This window comes from Canis aureus, chromosome 16 (genome assembly GCF_053574225.1).
Source record: "Canis aureus isolate CA01 chromosome 16, VMU_Caureus_v.1.0, whole genome shotgun sequence".
In the NCBI taxonomy this organism is placed as follows: Eukaryota; Metazoa; Chordata; class Mammalia; order Carnivora; family Canidae; genus Canis; species Canis aureus.
In genome coordinates, this window is record NC_135626.1 from 33,705,119 (window position 1) to 33,723,370 (window position 18,252).

Sequence of the window (18,252 nt, forward strand, 5' to 3'; positions counted from 1 at the left end):
GCCTCTGAGAGCCCAGAGCATTCCATTCAGACCCATTCAAAGTCTCCTTTAAGCTTTTGTTCTGCCCCCAAAAGCTGAGTGAACCCAGAAGACTAAGGCAGTAGAGTCACAGGTAGGAATCAGAGTTCTAGGATCAAGTGTTGAGAGGTGCTAAGTCCAAGAAAATGAAGCTGAATATCAAGTTCAAAGAGAAAAGAAGAAAAAGGAATACCAAGCAGTAAGGTCAGCGATTTGAGAGGCTGGTGCAAGATGGAATCAGGAGTGAGGAAGAAACATAGGCAACTTGTATTCATCTCTTTAGCTTAGCACTGAGTCCATGAGCTCTGAGAAGGGATCACAGCTCACGCTCTATGCTCTATGTCTAGTGGCAGGCGCAAGAGAGGGACCTAACAAAGACACACTGAACTGCACACTTGGGACTTCAGACCAGAGCCTTCAGTCTCTCATGAGGATCTGCTCCTCTTCACCCATTTTGGATTCCTTGTCTCTCATTTGGCTTTTGTGGCATCTCTTGCTTTCTCCAGTTTCTCATACCTGAGATTTTAATTTTGCAGTATCTCAACGTCCCCTATGGTAATAGGGGCAAGTTATTTTTTTAAGTTGTTATTTAAATTTCAGTTAGCATATGCTGTAATATTAGTTCAGGTGTACACTATAGTGATTAAACACTTCCATATGTCTCCTAGTGCTCATCATGACAAGCATGCTCCTTCATCCCTATCACCTGTTCCCCCTACCCCCACCCACCCACCCACCGCCCCTCCAGTAACCATTAGTTTGTTCTCTAGAGTTGAGTCTATTTCATGATTTCTCTCTCTCTCTTTTCTTCCTTTGCTCATTTGTTTTACTTCTTAAATTCCACATATGAGTGAGATCATATGGTATTTGACTTTCTCTGATTGATTCATTTTGCTTAGCCTTATATTCTCTAGCTCCATCTATGTTGTTGCAAATGTCAAGATTCCATACTTTTTTATGGCTGGTAAATATTCCATTGTATATATACGCACCACATCTTCTTTATCCATTTATCTATCAATGGATACTTGGGGTGCTTCCTTAGTTTGGCTCTTGCAAATAATGCTGCTATAGACACAGGGTTGCATGTATGCCTTTGTGTTAGCATCTTTGTATTCTCTGGGTAAATATCCAGTAGTGTGATTGCTGGATCGAAGGGTAATTCTTTTTTTAACTTTTTGAGGAACCTCCATACTGTTTTGCAGAATGACTATGCCACTTTGCATTCCCACGGACAGTGCACAAGGGTTCCTTTTTCTCCACATCCTTGTCAACACCTGTTGTTGAGAGGGACAAATTATCTTTTATACAATGGTGCAATGTCCAAAATATTAGTCGCAGTTTCTGAGGTCTCCTTTGAATTCCTACCCCAAATTGCTAAATGATCATGTGTTCATAAATGTGGTTAAGCCAAGTAGGACAGGAATGCCCTGGGGGTATTGCTACTCTCTACTCTGTATGTAGACTCAGCCTAATATGTTCCCATCCAAAGGAAGCAAAAGGCATTGGTCTCAGCACTGCTGGGTTTGGTGAGAAATGGAAAGAAGAGCCTTGCTTGACCTGTTGTGCGTTGCCTTACAGGTCAGTGGGACCATGTACAACACTGGAAGACACGTGTCCCTGCGCCTAGACAAGGAGCACTTGGTCAACATATCAGGAGGGCCCATGACATACAGCCACCGGCTGGAGGAGATCCGACTACACTTTGGGAGTGAGGACAGCCAAGGGTCGGAGCACCTCCTCAATGGACAAGCCTTCTCTGGGGAGGTATGCAGAACTATTGAGGTACTAAAGTTGAGTGCCAATTAATAAGACTCGGTGTCTATTTATACCCAAGGTGAGATAACAGATGGAAATCTTTCTTTTAAATCTGTGAAATGAGAAGGTCAGTGCCTCCTTTCTCCATCTGTTTTTTGCAAGTTGACGTGGAAGTCTATAAATGTGCTTCCGCTGTTTTTGAGGGAAGGCCACAATGAAAGTGGGACTGGGTATTGCCCTCTGAGATATTGGCAGCTCTTGTGACTCATGCCTTCCAGTATCTCTGGAGCATTATTTTAATCCCAAGCCCTCACCTTTCATGCACACTTTCTCTGATACCTATCTGAACCATCAGCCTCCCATATGAGAGTATAGGTCTACCCCTTCTGGTAGAATGGGTCTTATTTGCACAAAACTATAGCTCACTGTGAAATAAATGTCAGGCAGGTAAATAGTCCGCCTGACTTCCTACAGAATGGAAATGTCATTGTATGTCACCATCAATGGTGAGTATCACTGTGTGCCACCATCAATCCAGATTGAGCTCAAGCCACAGCAGTGAGCCAAACCAGTTTCCATTATAGAATGAGAGCCACAGTTTAAACAGGTGTCATCTGGGTTCTGACACTTGACAAGCATGGTATAGTTAATTTGTCCTCTTACACCTGAGGGTGGTTATCAGCCAGGAGTCAGGGGGGCTTCTATGCTAAATATCCGGTTTCTGTTTAAAAATCTTCAGTAACTGATGTCAAGAAAGCTTTGAAATAACAGAAGTATGATCTCATTATTGACTTGGTCTTTTTCATTTTTCTTCAGTCAACATTATGTTTAAACCTAACATTGTTTTTAATATAGTAAAGCCCTACACTGAGAAAGAGAGCCCGACCTTGATGAGTCCAGTGGCCAGATTTTAATGATTGTTTCAAAGTGCCAACTGAGAATCTACCTAGGCTCTTTGCTAGGTACTAGGGATACAAAGATTTAAAAGAAAACAAAACAAAACAAAAAGACAAAGCTCCTACCACAGAGGAGTTCAAAGAGTACTATATTCAAAGCAATAAAGTATAGCCATTCTGTTATGAAGATGTACGAAGATGCTGGCCAACTCACAGGAAGAAGTGACAGATTTTACCTGAAGGGATCAGGAGAAGTGTCCCAGAGGTGGGGCTCTTTGAACTGGGCTAAGAAAGAAAGGCAGTGCCAAATACTTTGTAAGAACATCAGCTCTGAAGTCAAAGTACCTGAGTTTGTACCTCCTGCTCTGATATTCATTTATTGTATGATTTTGAGATGGTTTCTTGATCCTTCTAAGGCTGAGTTTAAACACAACACAAGGTTATTTTGAAAATTAAGTGGGATTTCAGATATAAGGAACACTTGGAGTACTCAAGAACTGATAGACAACAAGGATAAAGCAAGAAATGAAGGACAACAAAGTCACCAAGTTGTGTCAGGGTCTTGTGTGTATTGGGGAAGGGGTGGGTGGAGTTCATCATCCTCTATTCGTAATGGCTGCATGGAGGACAAGGTTGAGCAGGAATGAGCCTCCTTTCTGGATCCATAGGGAAAAATGCTAGGATTGATTAGGGATGTCTGCCAAAGGCACCCTAATGGGAAAAAAAAAAAACTCCCTAAAGTTGCAGATTCTGAGTTGGAGTATAGTAGGGAATATAGTGAAAGCAGGGAGAAAATCCATGCATTGAGAGTGACTGGAGACTGTCACTCTGAACTAGGGAATATTCAAATTAGATAAACACTTCCTTTTTTAAATACATATTATTTCAGTATTTGTAACTATTTTATTTGTTGGTTTACTGGCTCATTTATTTGCTTTTATTTCTTTGCTTTTCTCCCTCACTGAACTGTTATATTCTGATCCTTATCATAATATTGCCTCAGACTAAATTAATTTATTAATGAATTTATTAAATGGGTGAAAAAATGTGGATGGTTACTTGGCTGGAATCTTCACTCTGTAGAATTCCTTAGAACTGCCTTTTCCTTCAATGTGTGATAAAAGTGCTTTGTAATTTGTATAGGAACTACAATTTTGGAGTAAACGAGTGTCTCCAAAATCCTTAAGGGATACATATAACAATGTGATCTTTCAAAGTATTAATTTTCCTAGATGTACCCAGACCACAGGTATCAAGCACTCCAAGGAATCTGCATTTTTAAAGCTCCCAGGAGAGTCTGATGATTAGGTTTGTGAAGCACTCACTCAGTAGTACATTATTAAGTGCCCTCAATGAATAAAGCATCTAAACAGAGTTGCAAGTCAGAATTAACTGGGGACTATTGTCAAATTATTTACATTTGCATCCTTCCCTAAAGCACTCAAATTGGGGTCTCCAGGAGTGGGGTCCAAGTACACACATTTGTAAAAATCCCCCCCAAGAGATTTTGGTTAGTGACCACTGAGCCAGTCAGTTTTAGCTCAGGCTCTGCCTGAATTATCCCAGCTTTCTAAACAATGAGAACTTAATCAATAAAACCGTATTGCACAAAAATTAAAAAGGGCACCCAGGTGTCATTGCAAATGCAAATGCTGTCTAGACTGATGAGATTTGGAGAACAGCTTCCCAAGAAGGACAGCCACACACAGCCACTGCTCCAAGACAAGTTAGAGCATTAGCCTCAGCATAAGTATCATTACACCTTGTCTTGGGCAGACCACATCAGCTGTGGTCATTTCTTTCCAAGCCCCTCAGTATGAATGGTCTCTAAACTGGTATGGGTTTAGATGCAAGGAATCAGAATGTTGGAAGCACCAAAACAGGGTCATGTGGGTAGATATTGGCCTTTGAGATATTTAAAAGAGTTTAGATAATGAGAAAAGTTTGGCACCTTCTCTGATATGAGGGTCCATGGATGGAAGTCCTGGAAAGATGGAGTTCAGCTATAAATAAATATATATTCTAACAATGACAGCTATCCATCAATGGAATGAGCTTGCCTCTGAAAATAGTGAATTCTCATCACTGGAATTATTGAGCATGGAATGGAATTTGAGGACTTCATAAAGGTGACTCATATCTTAATGAGCAAGTAATGCACCTTCTCGTGCTGAAATCCCATGCAATCCACAATTTCCTTATAGAAAATGTCTTCCAAACAGATTCCACTGAGTGTTAAGCCCCAGTTAAAGTAGATGTAGCCCATCCTGTAGGTTAACATCTTATTTTTATTTTGTGCTCTCTTCAAAACCACCTTTGGTCTCTGTGTTTGGCTATCCCCTGAGAGGACCTAAGTAGACACTTCTAGCAACAGAGCGTGTGTTTATTTTGTTGACAATGAATAATCACATTGCCATCTGTCCCATCCATCATTGCTGATCGTGATAAGTCAATTAATGCCAGGCATTTTCCTTGGCACAGTGCAACAGTCGTTATCTCAAGAGCTGTAGATTAATTGCAGTCTTGTCTGGTGAGGTTATTGTAATTGATGGTAATCATTTGCTTTGTTTTATAAAGCTGCGTGGATGTACGACACAGTCAGCAACTGCGTTTTTATAAAAATTATTCATGTCCTACACGGAGAACTCCTGGATGCCTCGTTGGGGGTTGGTGATAAATGAGTATATTCAGGGATTCAAATAGCTCCATTTTTTCAAGAAGGGAAAATTAACTGTTTTTAATAAGTAAGACCCTTCGCTTGCTAATCATGTCTAAGTGGCTAGATTCACGTCCACTATAAAGGAGGGTCTTTGCAGAAAGAAACAAATATGTTAACCTGACAAAAGATAATATTTGAAAAGAATTATGTGATGGATGAAGTTCCAGGAATGAGGCTAGGCAAAAAGAAGCTCTCTTTTTGAGGGGAGGTTGGAAATACTCATTTTAAAAACCTTCAAGTTATTTTCGAAGGCGTCAGGGAGTATACTGAGACTCGCACCAGCCACTTCGTGGGACACTTGTAACAGATCCTCAGCATTCATTTCATCCACTCTTCACGTGCCTCCAATGCTTCTGCTGTGTGCTGAGCACCACAGCCCAGCAAAGCAGACAGCTAGTGAGAGATACGTATATTTAAAATACAGTGTAACGTGGGTTATGTTTGAGGATGGTTCTGGAAGGGGGTTATGAACTAGCTCTCTCTCAGGATGGTTTTAAGGAGAGGATGGATGGACACCTCTGTGGCCTGACATGGTCGCTGCTCCCACTGAAGATCAGGTAGGAACATCAGCCTTTCCAGGCTCAGCCTCCTGGGTCTCTGGTTCTGCTCAAACATATCCAAGCAAGGAAACCATCCACAGCTATTGCTATGAATGCAGATAAGACTTTTCCATTAAAAGGTGGAATAAAAGTCATGTTATTTATTTATTTATTTATTTATTTATTTATTTATTTAGTTGTTTGTTTGTTTATGTATTTAGTGGCTCAGAGCCAGAATAGAGAAAACAATTATCTCAGGGCAAATAAGTGAGAAATGCAGAAAATGCAGGCCTGTCCCCTTAAAGGAGTCAGTTATTTGCCATCCTTTAGAGACAGGCTTGACTTAAAGCCACACAAATTTGTAGGAATAAGCAACATCAAATTGTCCTGAAGTGTGCTAAAGTATGAAAAGCGCTGAGGAGCACATAACTGAGAACCAGTGCCCCATTAGGCATTCAACAGCTCTGGGGGGAGGTACTCAGGCAATGTAATTAGCACTTTGCTGGGAGGCTGGGACCTCCTTGTAGAGATGTTCGTTGGCACAAGCGGAGTTTTGAAGGGGAATGAGAATTGGGATGTTTAAGAATAGCATGTACATGGTCATAATGTATGGAAGAGCTTCCTGAGTGCTGTAGCTCCCTGTATCCTGAATGCCAGCTTTCTGTCACTCTTCTTCATTCCAGAACAATATCCTCCCCACCTCCATCCCCTGGAGATTTCCAAGCCTCCTTCCCTCCTCCTAGCCAGAAACATGCTGCTTCCTCTTGACTCCCTGAGAATCCTCCATATTCATCTATTTCAATAACCCACAAGCCATAGCCTGTGAACCAAATTCAGTTGAGTAGCTAAAAATAGTTTACATGTTTAAAGGATTGTTTGTTTTAAGAAGAAGAAGGGATGAGCACTGGGTGTTATGCTACATGTTGGCAAATCAAACTCCAATAAAAAAATATACAAAAAATAAATAGAAGGAGGGGGAGGAGGAGGAGGAAAAATGTACAACAGAGACCATGTGTGGCCTGCAAAAGCCAATATATTTACAAAATATCCAGTCTTTTACACAAAAATTTTGCTGACCCCAATCTACTAAATTGCCCATCAGTGTAGATTTTATAACTGTTTACTCTTGCTTCTCTCGGAACTGTAGTTCTTTGTTAATAGAGATTTTATTTTGATCATCGCTGTATTCTCAGCACCTTGTACAATGTCAGACACATGAGAGCAGAGTCCATACATGTTTACTGAATGAAAGAATAAATGATCTTCAGAAACCCCTTAAGGACAGGGACTTTTTTCACTATTCATCTTTGTATACCATACACCTAGCATAGTACCCAACATACAGTGGGCGCTTAATTGATGTTTGTGGAATGAGTCATTCAATCACTGAATCAGTGACTCAGTCAACTATTGGTGACCTAAGAATTCAAAATTTATAGGCATTTTTTCGTGGAATCTTGAGTGTGTTGTACCTATTGACTATACTAGGAATATCCAGCCTCATTTAAATTGAAGATGGAGTGTTTGGATAAAGGCTGTCCAAAGCATCAAGTCCTATCAGAAACTGGGAAACAGGAAGAATGGTTTAGTTCACAGCAAACACTAACTAGTGTTCCGGGCTTTCATTGAGAAAGGATTGTGCTTTGAGAGATTCAAAATGTATTAACAAGGTACTAACCCAGACCTATCCTTGATGTGATAAAGAACACAAAAGGATTGAATACAAAAAGCGTCATCTTAGAGAACAAGGCACAAACTTGAATCATTTACTCTGCAGCACAATCCAGAACTTGCTCAGGCACATCTACAGGTAACTGCAGAATCTCATTGCTAGCATCCAGCCACTCTTTACATGCTTTGGGATTTGCTTTCATCCATTCATTCATTCATTCAGCTAACAAATTATTGAGTGCCTACCATGTGCTGCAGTGAAGAAAACAGACAAAAATCCTTCCTGTATGTGAGAAAGGAAAAATAATAAATAATAAACATATTAAATGAGTAAGTGTATATGGTAAATTAGAATATGATAAACGCTATGGGAAAAGAAATAGGATCGGGAGGGATCAGAGCATGCAGTAATGAGTTACAAGTAAACAGGATGGTCCATGAAGCTGTATTGAGAGGATGACATTTGTGAGGTTGCCATAGAGATGTCTAGGGGAAGGACATTCCAGACAGAGGTAACAGCCGGTACCATGGTTTTGAAGTGGAAGAGAGCTGTGAGTGTTCTAGGAAGAGGAAAGCAGTGTGACCACAGGGGTGAGTGAGAGGGTGTGAGAAGTCAGAGAGGTAAGAGGGGCAGGGCCACTGCACATTATGTCCTCTTTGCCTGGACTTTGTATGTACTCTGGCCTTTACTCTCAATGAATTTCAAAGCGTAACATAAATTCTCCCATTTAATCAGCAAACACTAGCTCAGTGAAGTTGCCTCTTCTTATTATCCCCCCCTTACCTGGAGAAACTAAGGCGCAAGACCATGCAGACAATAAATGATTAAGGTTGGGCTTAGCTCAGGTCTTCTGATTCATAACGTTGCTTAACATAAGCCAAGGTGTACCTGCCCATAAACTCCGTAATAGTGATTACTCACCTACTCTGGGGTCTAGCCCAGGGGGGAAATTCAAAGATCTGTAGACCATGGGGAAGCCCCTGACTTCCCAGACTGTGAGCTCCTGCAGACACAGAGTAGGTTGTACATTTTTAATATGTCCCCATACATGTGACAGGCACCTGACAGATACTCTTGAATGAAAAGATTGAATGAGCAAGTGAAGATAACTTAAAAGATTTCAACTTTCAGAACGCCTATATTATGCCCGTATGTTATGAATTAAATTCTGTTGTCGTGATGGCAAACCTAATAAGGTTCATGTCAGTATCAACTGAAGTTCTAGATATTTTATGTTGTTATTCACAAATACAGAGTAAGTGAATCCTTCAAGGTACCTGGGAGGAGGAATAGAACAATTGATAGATAGCCAATTGCTAGAAAAATTCATGTAGATTCCACATTTCAGGCCCTGGAATTACTCCCAGGATCAGACCAGGGAACTTGTCTTTGCCAATGCTAGCAGCCAAAGTTCTGGATCGCAGGAGCCAGTCCCACTCAGAGTTAGCGAACTGGCCTTCAAGAAGCAAAGCAAACAGAAGTCAGAAGCCCAGATGATGGTAGGGCATATTATGAGGATACCAGTAAGCGGATGATGACTGTGATCTAAGTAAGGATACAGATCCTTCCCTTTGGACATTTTTGTAATTACTTCTGGGAAGAGACAACCCAATCAAGTCAGCACCTTCCTGGATTGCTAGTTTTAGATGGACACCATGGGGCAGCCAACAAGAGAAGACACTGCATTTGACAATTTGCTGAGGTCAACTCATTATCCTGTTGACTCTCATCCTAACTTGCCTCATAACTCTGAGCTGATCCTGCCGGGATGACATTATGATAGCTACCATCCTCCTCTACTGGACTCTAATCTCCTTTCTGGTGTTCTGTCTAAAGCAGAAAAGAAGGTATAATATTACAAAGACATTATTAAAGACAGGCATTAACTGGGATTTGATCAAGTTTCAGTGTAGAATCTGTCACCATGGAGACCATTACTGTTATGGCTTTACAAGTTTCGAATGTGGTCTTCCTTTATTTAGTAACCAATGGCATTGTTTCTACAAACTAGCTGTACTTTTTTTTTTCCGCCCATTTCCAAAACCACAGGAATAAAATCAATTGGAAAAGAAAGGTGTAAAGTAAGAATGACCCATTCACCACTACTCAAACCACTGTCAACAGTTCACTAAAATTTGCAGAGGTTCCACCAAAGATCACCTCTCCTACTTCAAAGTATAGACCTGCTATTGAACAAGTCTGCTCAAAGTGTCTGTCTGAAGTGTTAAAATTGGAGGTCCCATGGATGTCACCTCTTCGAACCCACTTACTGTACAAAAGAAAAATCAGATGCCAGAGAGGATAAGAGCCCTGCCAAAAATCACTGAGGTTCAGTGGCTGAATCAGGACCAGAACCCAAGTTTGAAATTTAAATTTTTTCAGATACAAATTTAAATCATATTAAATCCCAAGATTCAGCAGCCCCTTTGAGATCATCTGATTTAGTTGCCCCATAGAGCAGGTGTAGTCTGATAATCAGATTTTCTACCACAATGAGCAGAACCCATCACATGGATGTTTATTCAGCCAGCCTCAAAAAGGCAAAGACATTGGCAGAGTATTTTACAAACATGAGCATCCATGAGGAGATGGATCTAGAAGTTACCACATCACCCTCAACAAAAATACCACCAATGTAAGAACTGTAATAGTGCCTGATTGCAAGAAATGTGGAAATGAAAGACTGGAAAACTAAAATAGAAAGCAAAGCTCCTTAAAGATCCTTCAGTTGGTCTTAATATGAAAAGGCAATCACAACGACCTAAGAATATGATCCACGCTTTTCTACAGTTTGAATCCCCGCTTCTACCCACTCTCCCCAATAACCATCTAAGAACAGCTCAGTAATATTAAATATAAATAATCTAGATAATAATATTGCAAAATTAAATCATTAGATGTCTAGCCACTCCATGGATGTGCTGCTGTACAATTCAAAATAAAGCCGTTTAAAACCCCCAGATTCATTTGCTCTGACATATCGATAAACTTTTGCTGAAACAAAGCTAATCTTCTCAATGGTGTCAACTTAATTGCTCACCAGTTGACGGATAATAAACAGACCTGAGGATTAAAATATGAACTAATTACTGTACTCAATTCCATTTACTTGATTTCATGTTCCATTAATTTTTTGCATCATTTCTGGTGGAAGCCTTAGATTTATGGTTGCCCCAAATGAATTATGCCACTTAGTTGCCTGTGGCATGCTCGTGTTCAGAATTGGTGGGAAAGGGTGAAATTCTGGGCAGTAAATATTTAGCCGAAGCAGCCTAGGATATAGTAAGTGAAGGTAATTATCCGTTCCCAAATACCAGCCAGAGTCAGCCTCTATAAATCTATCCCCATCTTCGCAGTAAAAGGGCAACACTAGGATTGCTCTCATGATTATTCATTGGATCAGCTTGTTAGAGGCAGTTTCCAAGAGCAGTAGTTGCCTTGGCCCAGAAGAGGGCTTCAGGGAAGCAGAGGCGAGCACACACCATGGAAAAGGACATTGGTCCAAGAGTCAGACACATTGGACATAGGGTAACATTTTTACTTAGAAAGTCTGCCTTCAAGATCTCATTCTGTCACCTACTAGTTGTGTGATCTCAGTAAGGACAAAACTGGACAAATCACTTAGCCTTCCTTAACCTTTTTAAACTCTGATCTGGGTTTAATAATGCCAGTCATAGATAGATAGATAGATAGATAGATAGATAGATAGATAGATAGATAATAGATAGATAATCTCATAGGTTGATAGCAGTGGGAAAAAGCACTCCTGTGATAGGACTTTTTAAGCTGTCAAGTGCTGTGCCAGTCATCTAGTCCAAAATCTTGCAGATAAGTCCAAAATCTTTGCAGATAATCATAACACACCAATATAATTGCTACCATTGGCTTTCATTTATTGAGCATGCACGATGACCCAGGCACTGTGCTCAGTGCCTCCTCACACCCAGTGTTCACAACAGATCTGTGAGCTAACACTCATAAGCACCATTTTATAAAAAGAAAAAGTCAGAGACATTAAAGAACCTGCTTTTAATCACATGGTCCATAAGGGGAAGAGTGGGGATTTGAGCCCAGGTCTCTGACTTAAGCTAATGCAAAGTCGCAGCAGCTAACTGGTTCTGCTTCTAAGCAGCTGCTTGATCATGGGTAAGTTCATTCTCTCTAATCACAAGTGCCCTGTGTGTCACCTGAGAGGATATTTCAGCCCCTCCCAGTTCTACATCAGCCTTAGGAATTGCCTGCACTTCTTCTGGCTGTAAAGGGAGACGGGAGCCTATTTCTCCAAGTGTCACAAATTGCAATGGGAAATATGACACAGCATCATTTTGTGCACCCGCTGATGACTGTAGATTCATTCAGCTGCCACTCTCAGATGGACAATAACTGGACGTTCCGTACAGATGCATAGTGATGGGGTTTTTTTTTCTCTCACTTCTTTGAAATACACTAAGCAAGGCATTGTATATCTGTAAAATTGGTTGTGTATAAACACATCTGTTTCCCTTCGCAAAGCACGGGAACTCATGTTCCTTTGGCTCAGAGGTGGCGTGGGCAAATACATTTTCTTGGAGTGCATCCCGTTTGCTGAGCTAGAAATTTCTGGATTGGTTCTTAAAAATGGATCCTGCAGGAGCTGTTTGGCAAAATGAGCTTAGCCAGGAGGTTTTAAATCACACTCCCAGCCAGGAAACAGGGGAAGGCCCAGCGATCACCAGACACCTGCCTCAAGACTCAGTGCCCCTGCTCTAGTTTTTTCAAAGCAAATAGCTGTGTCTGCTTTGGGAAGGATTGTCGTGGACCCAAACTTCCCCCTCCCCCCCATAACAATTGCTGTTTCTGTAAGGTCCTTAGTCAGGATCACACATTTCCTGTTGCACCTGCCTGTCTAGGACTGATGTGTTCCCCTGCCCCGGGTGAGGAGCTGGGACCTACTTGAATGAGTGGTGGTTAATTGCAAAGGTGAAAATTGCCAGAGTTATTCATTCCTATGTTTGAATCTGAGTTTGTCACACACACACCTATGACTTTGGACAAGGTACTCAACCTCCTGGTCCCTCAGTTTCCTTATTAATGAGACTAACAGTGATGCCCATCTGTAAGGCTCCCCTCCTTAGCTTTATTGAGGTATAGTTTACCTGCAATAAAAGCAATTTTAACTGTACAAGTCAGTGTGTTCTCATAAATATATAGTCATGAAACCACCACTACAACTATGATCTCAAACACTTTCATCACCATGAAAAGTGCCCTCATGTCCTTCAGCAGTCAATCCCTCCAACACTCCCAACCCTGACCCCTGGCAGCCACTGATCTGCTCTCACTGTAGTTTTGCTTTTTTCAAATTTCAATGGAATCATACAGTATGTAGTCTTTATTTTTACTTTATTTTTTAAATTATCATACAGTTAAATAACTTTTTCCTTCAGCATGTGGTTCTCTGAACTTCAGCACATACAGATTTGCATAGCTATCATCATAATCAGGATATAAAACAGTTCATCCTGTGCGGTTGTTTTCAGGATTAAGAGAATCAGTGTATGTAAAGTGCTCAGAACAGTGCATGGCACACAGTGAGAGCTCAGAAGTGGTAGCATTTATTGGTAACAGCATGCTTCTTTGAGCTCCCTCTTTCAGAGTCAGCATTCCTACCCTCTGTCTTTATCTGAGAATCCAGAGTGGCATCTGTGCAGGAGGTGAAATATCTACATTTCACCTTTTCTGATTGCTGATTTCTTATCAGTATCAACACTCCCTAGAGTAGGGCTGCACCTGTGCCACTCACTGGCCAAGGTGCTTGTCCTCAGAATTACACCTTTCTAGTCATCACAAGGGCCCTGTGCAGACAAATCAGGCCCCTGCTAACACAAGCTTGGAAGTGTGAGGGAAATGCATTGGCTAGAGCCCGTGCAAGGAAGTACAATCCCCATCCTGGCCTCTGAGAGTGCCCTTCCCCTTCCCAGATGAAAATTTGTTCATTCTTGCAAAGGTCATCAGCAAGTAGAGCATTTTCTCATACTCTGGATCCGAGGCAAAACCTTGAGCTATCTAGACAGGATCATCACATGCTGCCAGAGCAGTCTAGGTTGAGGCCAGTTGGTCATTGAAAAAGCATCTCCTTTTCTCTAAAAAGTGCCCCACTTTGTACAATGAATTATATGATTACCCTGTGTCTAGAAGACCTTAGGCAAGCTGCTTTAACCTCTCTGGATCTCCTTCCCCTCATCCAGAAAGCGAGAGAATTGGAGTAGCTCAGTCAGCACCCTTCCAAGCACCAAGGGTCCCATGGAAGTAAAATCTTCCTGCATAATTTTATCATCACGTATAAACATTGACTGAGGGGGTTGTTGTGCCATCTGGAGAGTCAGAAACATGGGTCTGTGATAAAATCTTTATGCCACATGAGAGAAGTTCCCTCAAAGAAGAAGTATACACTCTTAAGTGGCCACCATCACAGGTCCTTTAAGGTAATAACGGGAAATTAAGACATTTGATGTGACACCAAATATTAAAGCTGAGCCCATTCTGCTGACTTGGATACATCACCTTTACTTGTTACGATGCCTGAAATATCTAACCTCCTCCTTGTGTCCCTGTTAGCACAGCCACGGTCCTAGCAGTATTAGCACACACGCACGCATACACACATTCTACAAGGCTTTGGTCATTTAGCTACCTCCCCGGTAAAATGCTCCTGTGGTTAGTTAGGTATTTTACTAGAAACTACAGGCTCCCTTTGAACCATTTTGCTTTGTATATTTTAATTACAATTTAAGTGATTTCTCTACATGGAGCACCCCTAGGAAGAAACCCCAGGAATCATCATCATCATCCACTTAGGCTTTGTTTCAATTCTGGTCTTTAGAGAGCCAGAAAAACAAGAAGATTCTGTCACTGTAAACCCCTCCGTAAATCCCTATTGGTGTCAGCATTTAGCCCTCTTTGCCATCAAACAAAAGGAAGAGGGCTTTCGCTCCAAAAGGCAGTTTCAGGCTTTGCTTTTAAAAACCCTGGGGGCTTCCAAACACTCAGTCCCACCAAGCTCTAGTGCTGCTTCTGGAGTATTCATTTAGCTTGATTTACATTATTTTAATTTTCTTAGGGGTATCTTTACTAGCTAGAGGGTGATTTTTTCCCCTAATTAAAGAACAAGTTGATTCCAAAGCACACAGAACCAAACAAGCCCCTCCATACCCTGCTTGCTTGTCACTTTCTCTTGCTGTTCTCATTTTTGGATGCTTTTCAGCTTCCACCATACCTGCCTTCTCAAACTGAAAACAAGATAGAATGACAATGGATGAGGCCTGTCTTTTGATGGAACGAACCAACACTTGGTTTCAATTCTTTTCATTTCCGGGAGCATATGATGGTTTGGGGGAAGGTCAAGTAGTGTTCTCTCTATTTCTTAGATAGAAAACCTGTCTTAGTGCAATTCAACAAAAATCCATGCAGTTGAGCTGAGGATGGTTCTAGCCTAGGGCTGTGCAGTGAACAAACCTGGCAACTATTCCACCGGAGTTCAAGTCCCCAAAGGCATCTTAGGAGTGGTGCTTTGGGATGCAAGTAACAGGAACTCACTCAAGCTAAGTGAAACTACCAAGGTGATCTATGGAAAGCCTCGAGGATATGTCATAGGACTCAAGGTCACCTGGGCCAGTGAGAGAATAGAAGCCAGAGGTGAATAAGGTCATGACCCCATGGAACTACTCCAACCCCACTTTTTATCTCTGCATAATTGCTTTGTTCTTCTCTCCGTGAGCTGTCCTTTTTTCCAAGTCTCTATGCACATGCAGGGACAAATGACCCCCCTAAAGTTTCCAAGTTTATGCCCTCTTGGATTAAGGCCTGACTGCCTGGCTGGCTCCTCATCCCAATTCCGAATTCTCCAAAGAAAAAATTTGACTTTTTCCAAACTAGATCTGATGTCCTCTCTGACCCAACCAGCTATGCATGGGGGATGGGATCATTTAGATACGCAAGTCTGGGGAGACCTTCCCCAGTGGGAAGGAGAGCTATTACATATTACATAGCTATTACATAGTGACATAGGGGGGTCACTGTAAGCCACATGGATGACTCTCAAATATCAACTGTGATGGGGAAGAACATAGTTTTTTTTTCCGCTCGGCCCAAAAATCCACACAATATATTTGACGCAAATCTGGGGATGGCGAAGGCATTCAGACATGAGTAAGATCTTGAAATACAGGTATGAATGTGACTGAACTAAGATGAGCATCCCAGACAAATAGGAATAGCACCTGTTAATAGAAGAATAAATGTAGTCAATCTATAGCATGCTCTCGAAGAATTTAGCATCTTGTGATTGTCACAACAATCTTACTCAGCATAGGGATGTCAGTGGCGCATCACAGCCATGTCACTCGTCTTCCTGGCTGCCTGCATGTATCTCTCTCTCCTCCCTTTCTGCCAATACATAAATCACAGGGTGGACTCAAATAAGTTTCCCAGGAGGTGGTATCAAGCAAACACGCATTCAAATGCCAGCTCTGCCATTTAATGTGAGCCCTTCAAAAATATTTAGGCTCCTATAAAATGAGAAAAAATGGTAGTAACAATATCAACCTCAGAGGGGCAACCCCTCTGAGGTTGTTGTTTTAATAAAACAAGGGAATTTCAGATAACCTTAGCACTGTGTCCAGCACAGAGGGGATGCCAAGAATGTTTGTTTCCAGCCCCTTCCCTATCTGTTGTTTTCTCCAGGAGTGGGCAGATGAGATGTCTTGAGTAAAAACATGCAGACTTGGGAGGGATGTGGTCTAACATTGGAATGGAATAGTTAAAGACTCTTCCCCCATCCACCAAAAGAGGGGAACATTTCTAACATCAGTGGACCTTTACGTGTGTCCTCACCTCTTACCTGTCAGTTTCCAGAACTCAGAGCAAGAAGAAAAATGGTTTATATTGTTCACAATTACTCATTGGCTTGGAACCACTTCCCCTCTCTTGGTGTGAGGCATCCAGTGGGACCAATCACCCTAGCTTCCTGTTGCCCACCTCGGTCAGGAACCAGGTTATCTGGGCACAGATGATTAGCTAATGACAACGGTATCTAACCTCTGTCCCTTCCAAGGTACTGCATCAACCCAAGGAATTATTCTGCCCCTTATGTTGATTTAATTTCTTAAGAGCCCTATTTACAGGATACTCTTTAAAAGCCTTTTGAATATTGAAGTCCAGGATATCCCCATTGGGATAGTTTTCTCATTGTTACTGTTCTGGAAAATGCCAACAGGTGAGAAACACATAGCTTTCTTGGGCAGAGGTTGAGCTTGATCAACATTGCAGGTTATATTATTTAATTTTGGTGCTCGTTTTAATTAAAAGAAAAGTTCATTTAAGTAGACCTTTAATATTGAAGGTGCATATTTTTTTTCATACTGGCATATATTCAATTTCTTTTTCAACAGGAAAAAAAAAGAATGTTTGCTTGAGTTAAGAGCAGAGATCAGATTTTGTAAATTTGTAAATTTACAAAACCAACTACTTTCCTAGCTATAGTATGATTCATTTCACTGCAAATACATGTTAATACCTTAACCTCCCTCAAGTTCCCGTTGATTTTCTGGCCAAATTTACAAAACATTTCTACCAGGAAATAATGGCCAATGAGTTCAAAATAATAATCCAACAAGGAAGAAAATATTCTTATATCACAAGGTTTGACAAAGTCTGATTGGTGTGTTTAATAACTTCCTCATCAAGGAAATAGAAGAATGACTCATTCAAAATAATGAAAAACCCAAAAACTCTGTATAATGCATTATATTTATTCCTCGTAGACACATATTTGAGTATCTACTGTATGAAAAATTTTACCAGCCTCTGGATTCAAATATAAATAATGAACAGTCCATGTCCTCGAGAAGTTTCTGTTCTAGTAAGATCTGTTCTCACAATCTTTCTCATCAAGTTCTGCACTGAGACAGCACCGCTCATGGTGGGAACACAGAGGAGAACTGTGGGCAGAGGGTTATGAGCACATCCAGATTGCTTGACCTTGACTCTTAGCTCCACTGCTGGTGCTAGCCCTTGGCAAGTTATTTACCAGGTCTCTGCCTCAGCTTCGTCATCTGTGCAATGAGAATAATAATGCTACCAACTTATGCCTCACCAAGTCACCTTCTGTCCTTATTTGTTGGCCAGTTGAGAGAGATGTCCATTCAACACTTACTACCTCTTCTCTGACCACATGGGTTGGCTTACCCTTTGTGTTTTCTGAAAATTAATGTCACCTCAATATCCCCATCATCAGAGAAAATCAGGATTTATGAGATTTAGCAGAAAGGGTATGATACAGAACAATGCATGTGAGCTGCAGTTCTTCATCTGCTTTCCTGGTCTTTCTTGGCACCCTTTCTCTGCCATGGCTGCATGGCTGCTAACAGATTAGGTTGTCTACCCCACTGGAAGGGCTCCAGAAATGGCTGCAGGGGTTGGATATTGGCTGGGTGGGCAAGAGCTGGACCAAAGAGATGACCATAAAGGAAACTTAAGAAGTCCTGGATTTTAGTTCTTTCAGAAATACTAGAAACTTCCACTCAAAATGTTAGTTTCTCCCCCAAAATAGTTTATTCATGCATAGGCTGGTGGGGAACATGTTGCAGATGCCTCTTCAGTCACCAGCAAATG

General features: G+C 41.3%; 1 protein-coding gene across 3 annotated transcripts in view; it reads left to right on the forward strand.

Annotated features, from left to right (window-relative positions):
• CA10 (carbonic anhydrase 10) overlaps positions 1-18,252 on the forward strand; it is a 473,876-nt gene that overhangs the window by 370,732 nt on the left and 84,892 nt on the right. For all 3 annotated transcript variants that reach the window (XM_077852675.1, XM_077852674.1, XM_077852676.1), the window contains exon 5: positions 1,600-1,785. In XM_077852675.1, coding sequence (XP_077708801.1) covers positions 1,600-1,785 — 186 coding nt within the window. The remainder of the gene's footprint in view (positions 1-1,599; positions 1,786-18,252) is intronic.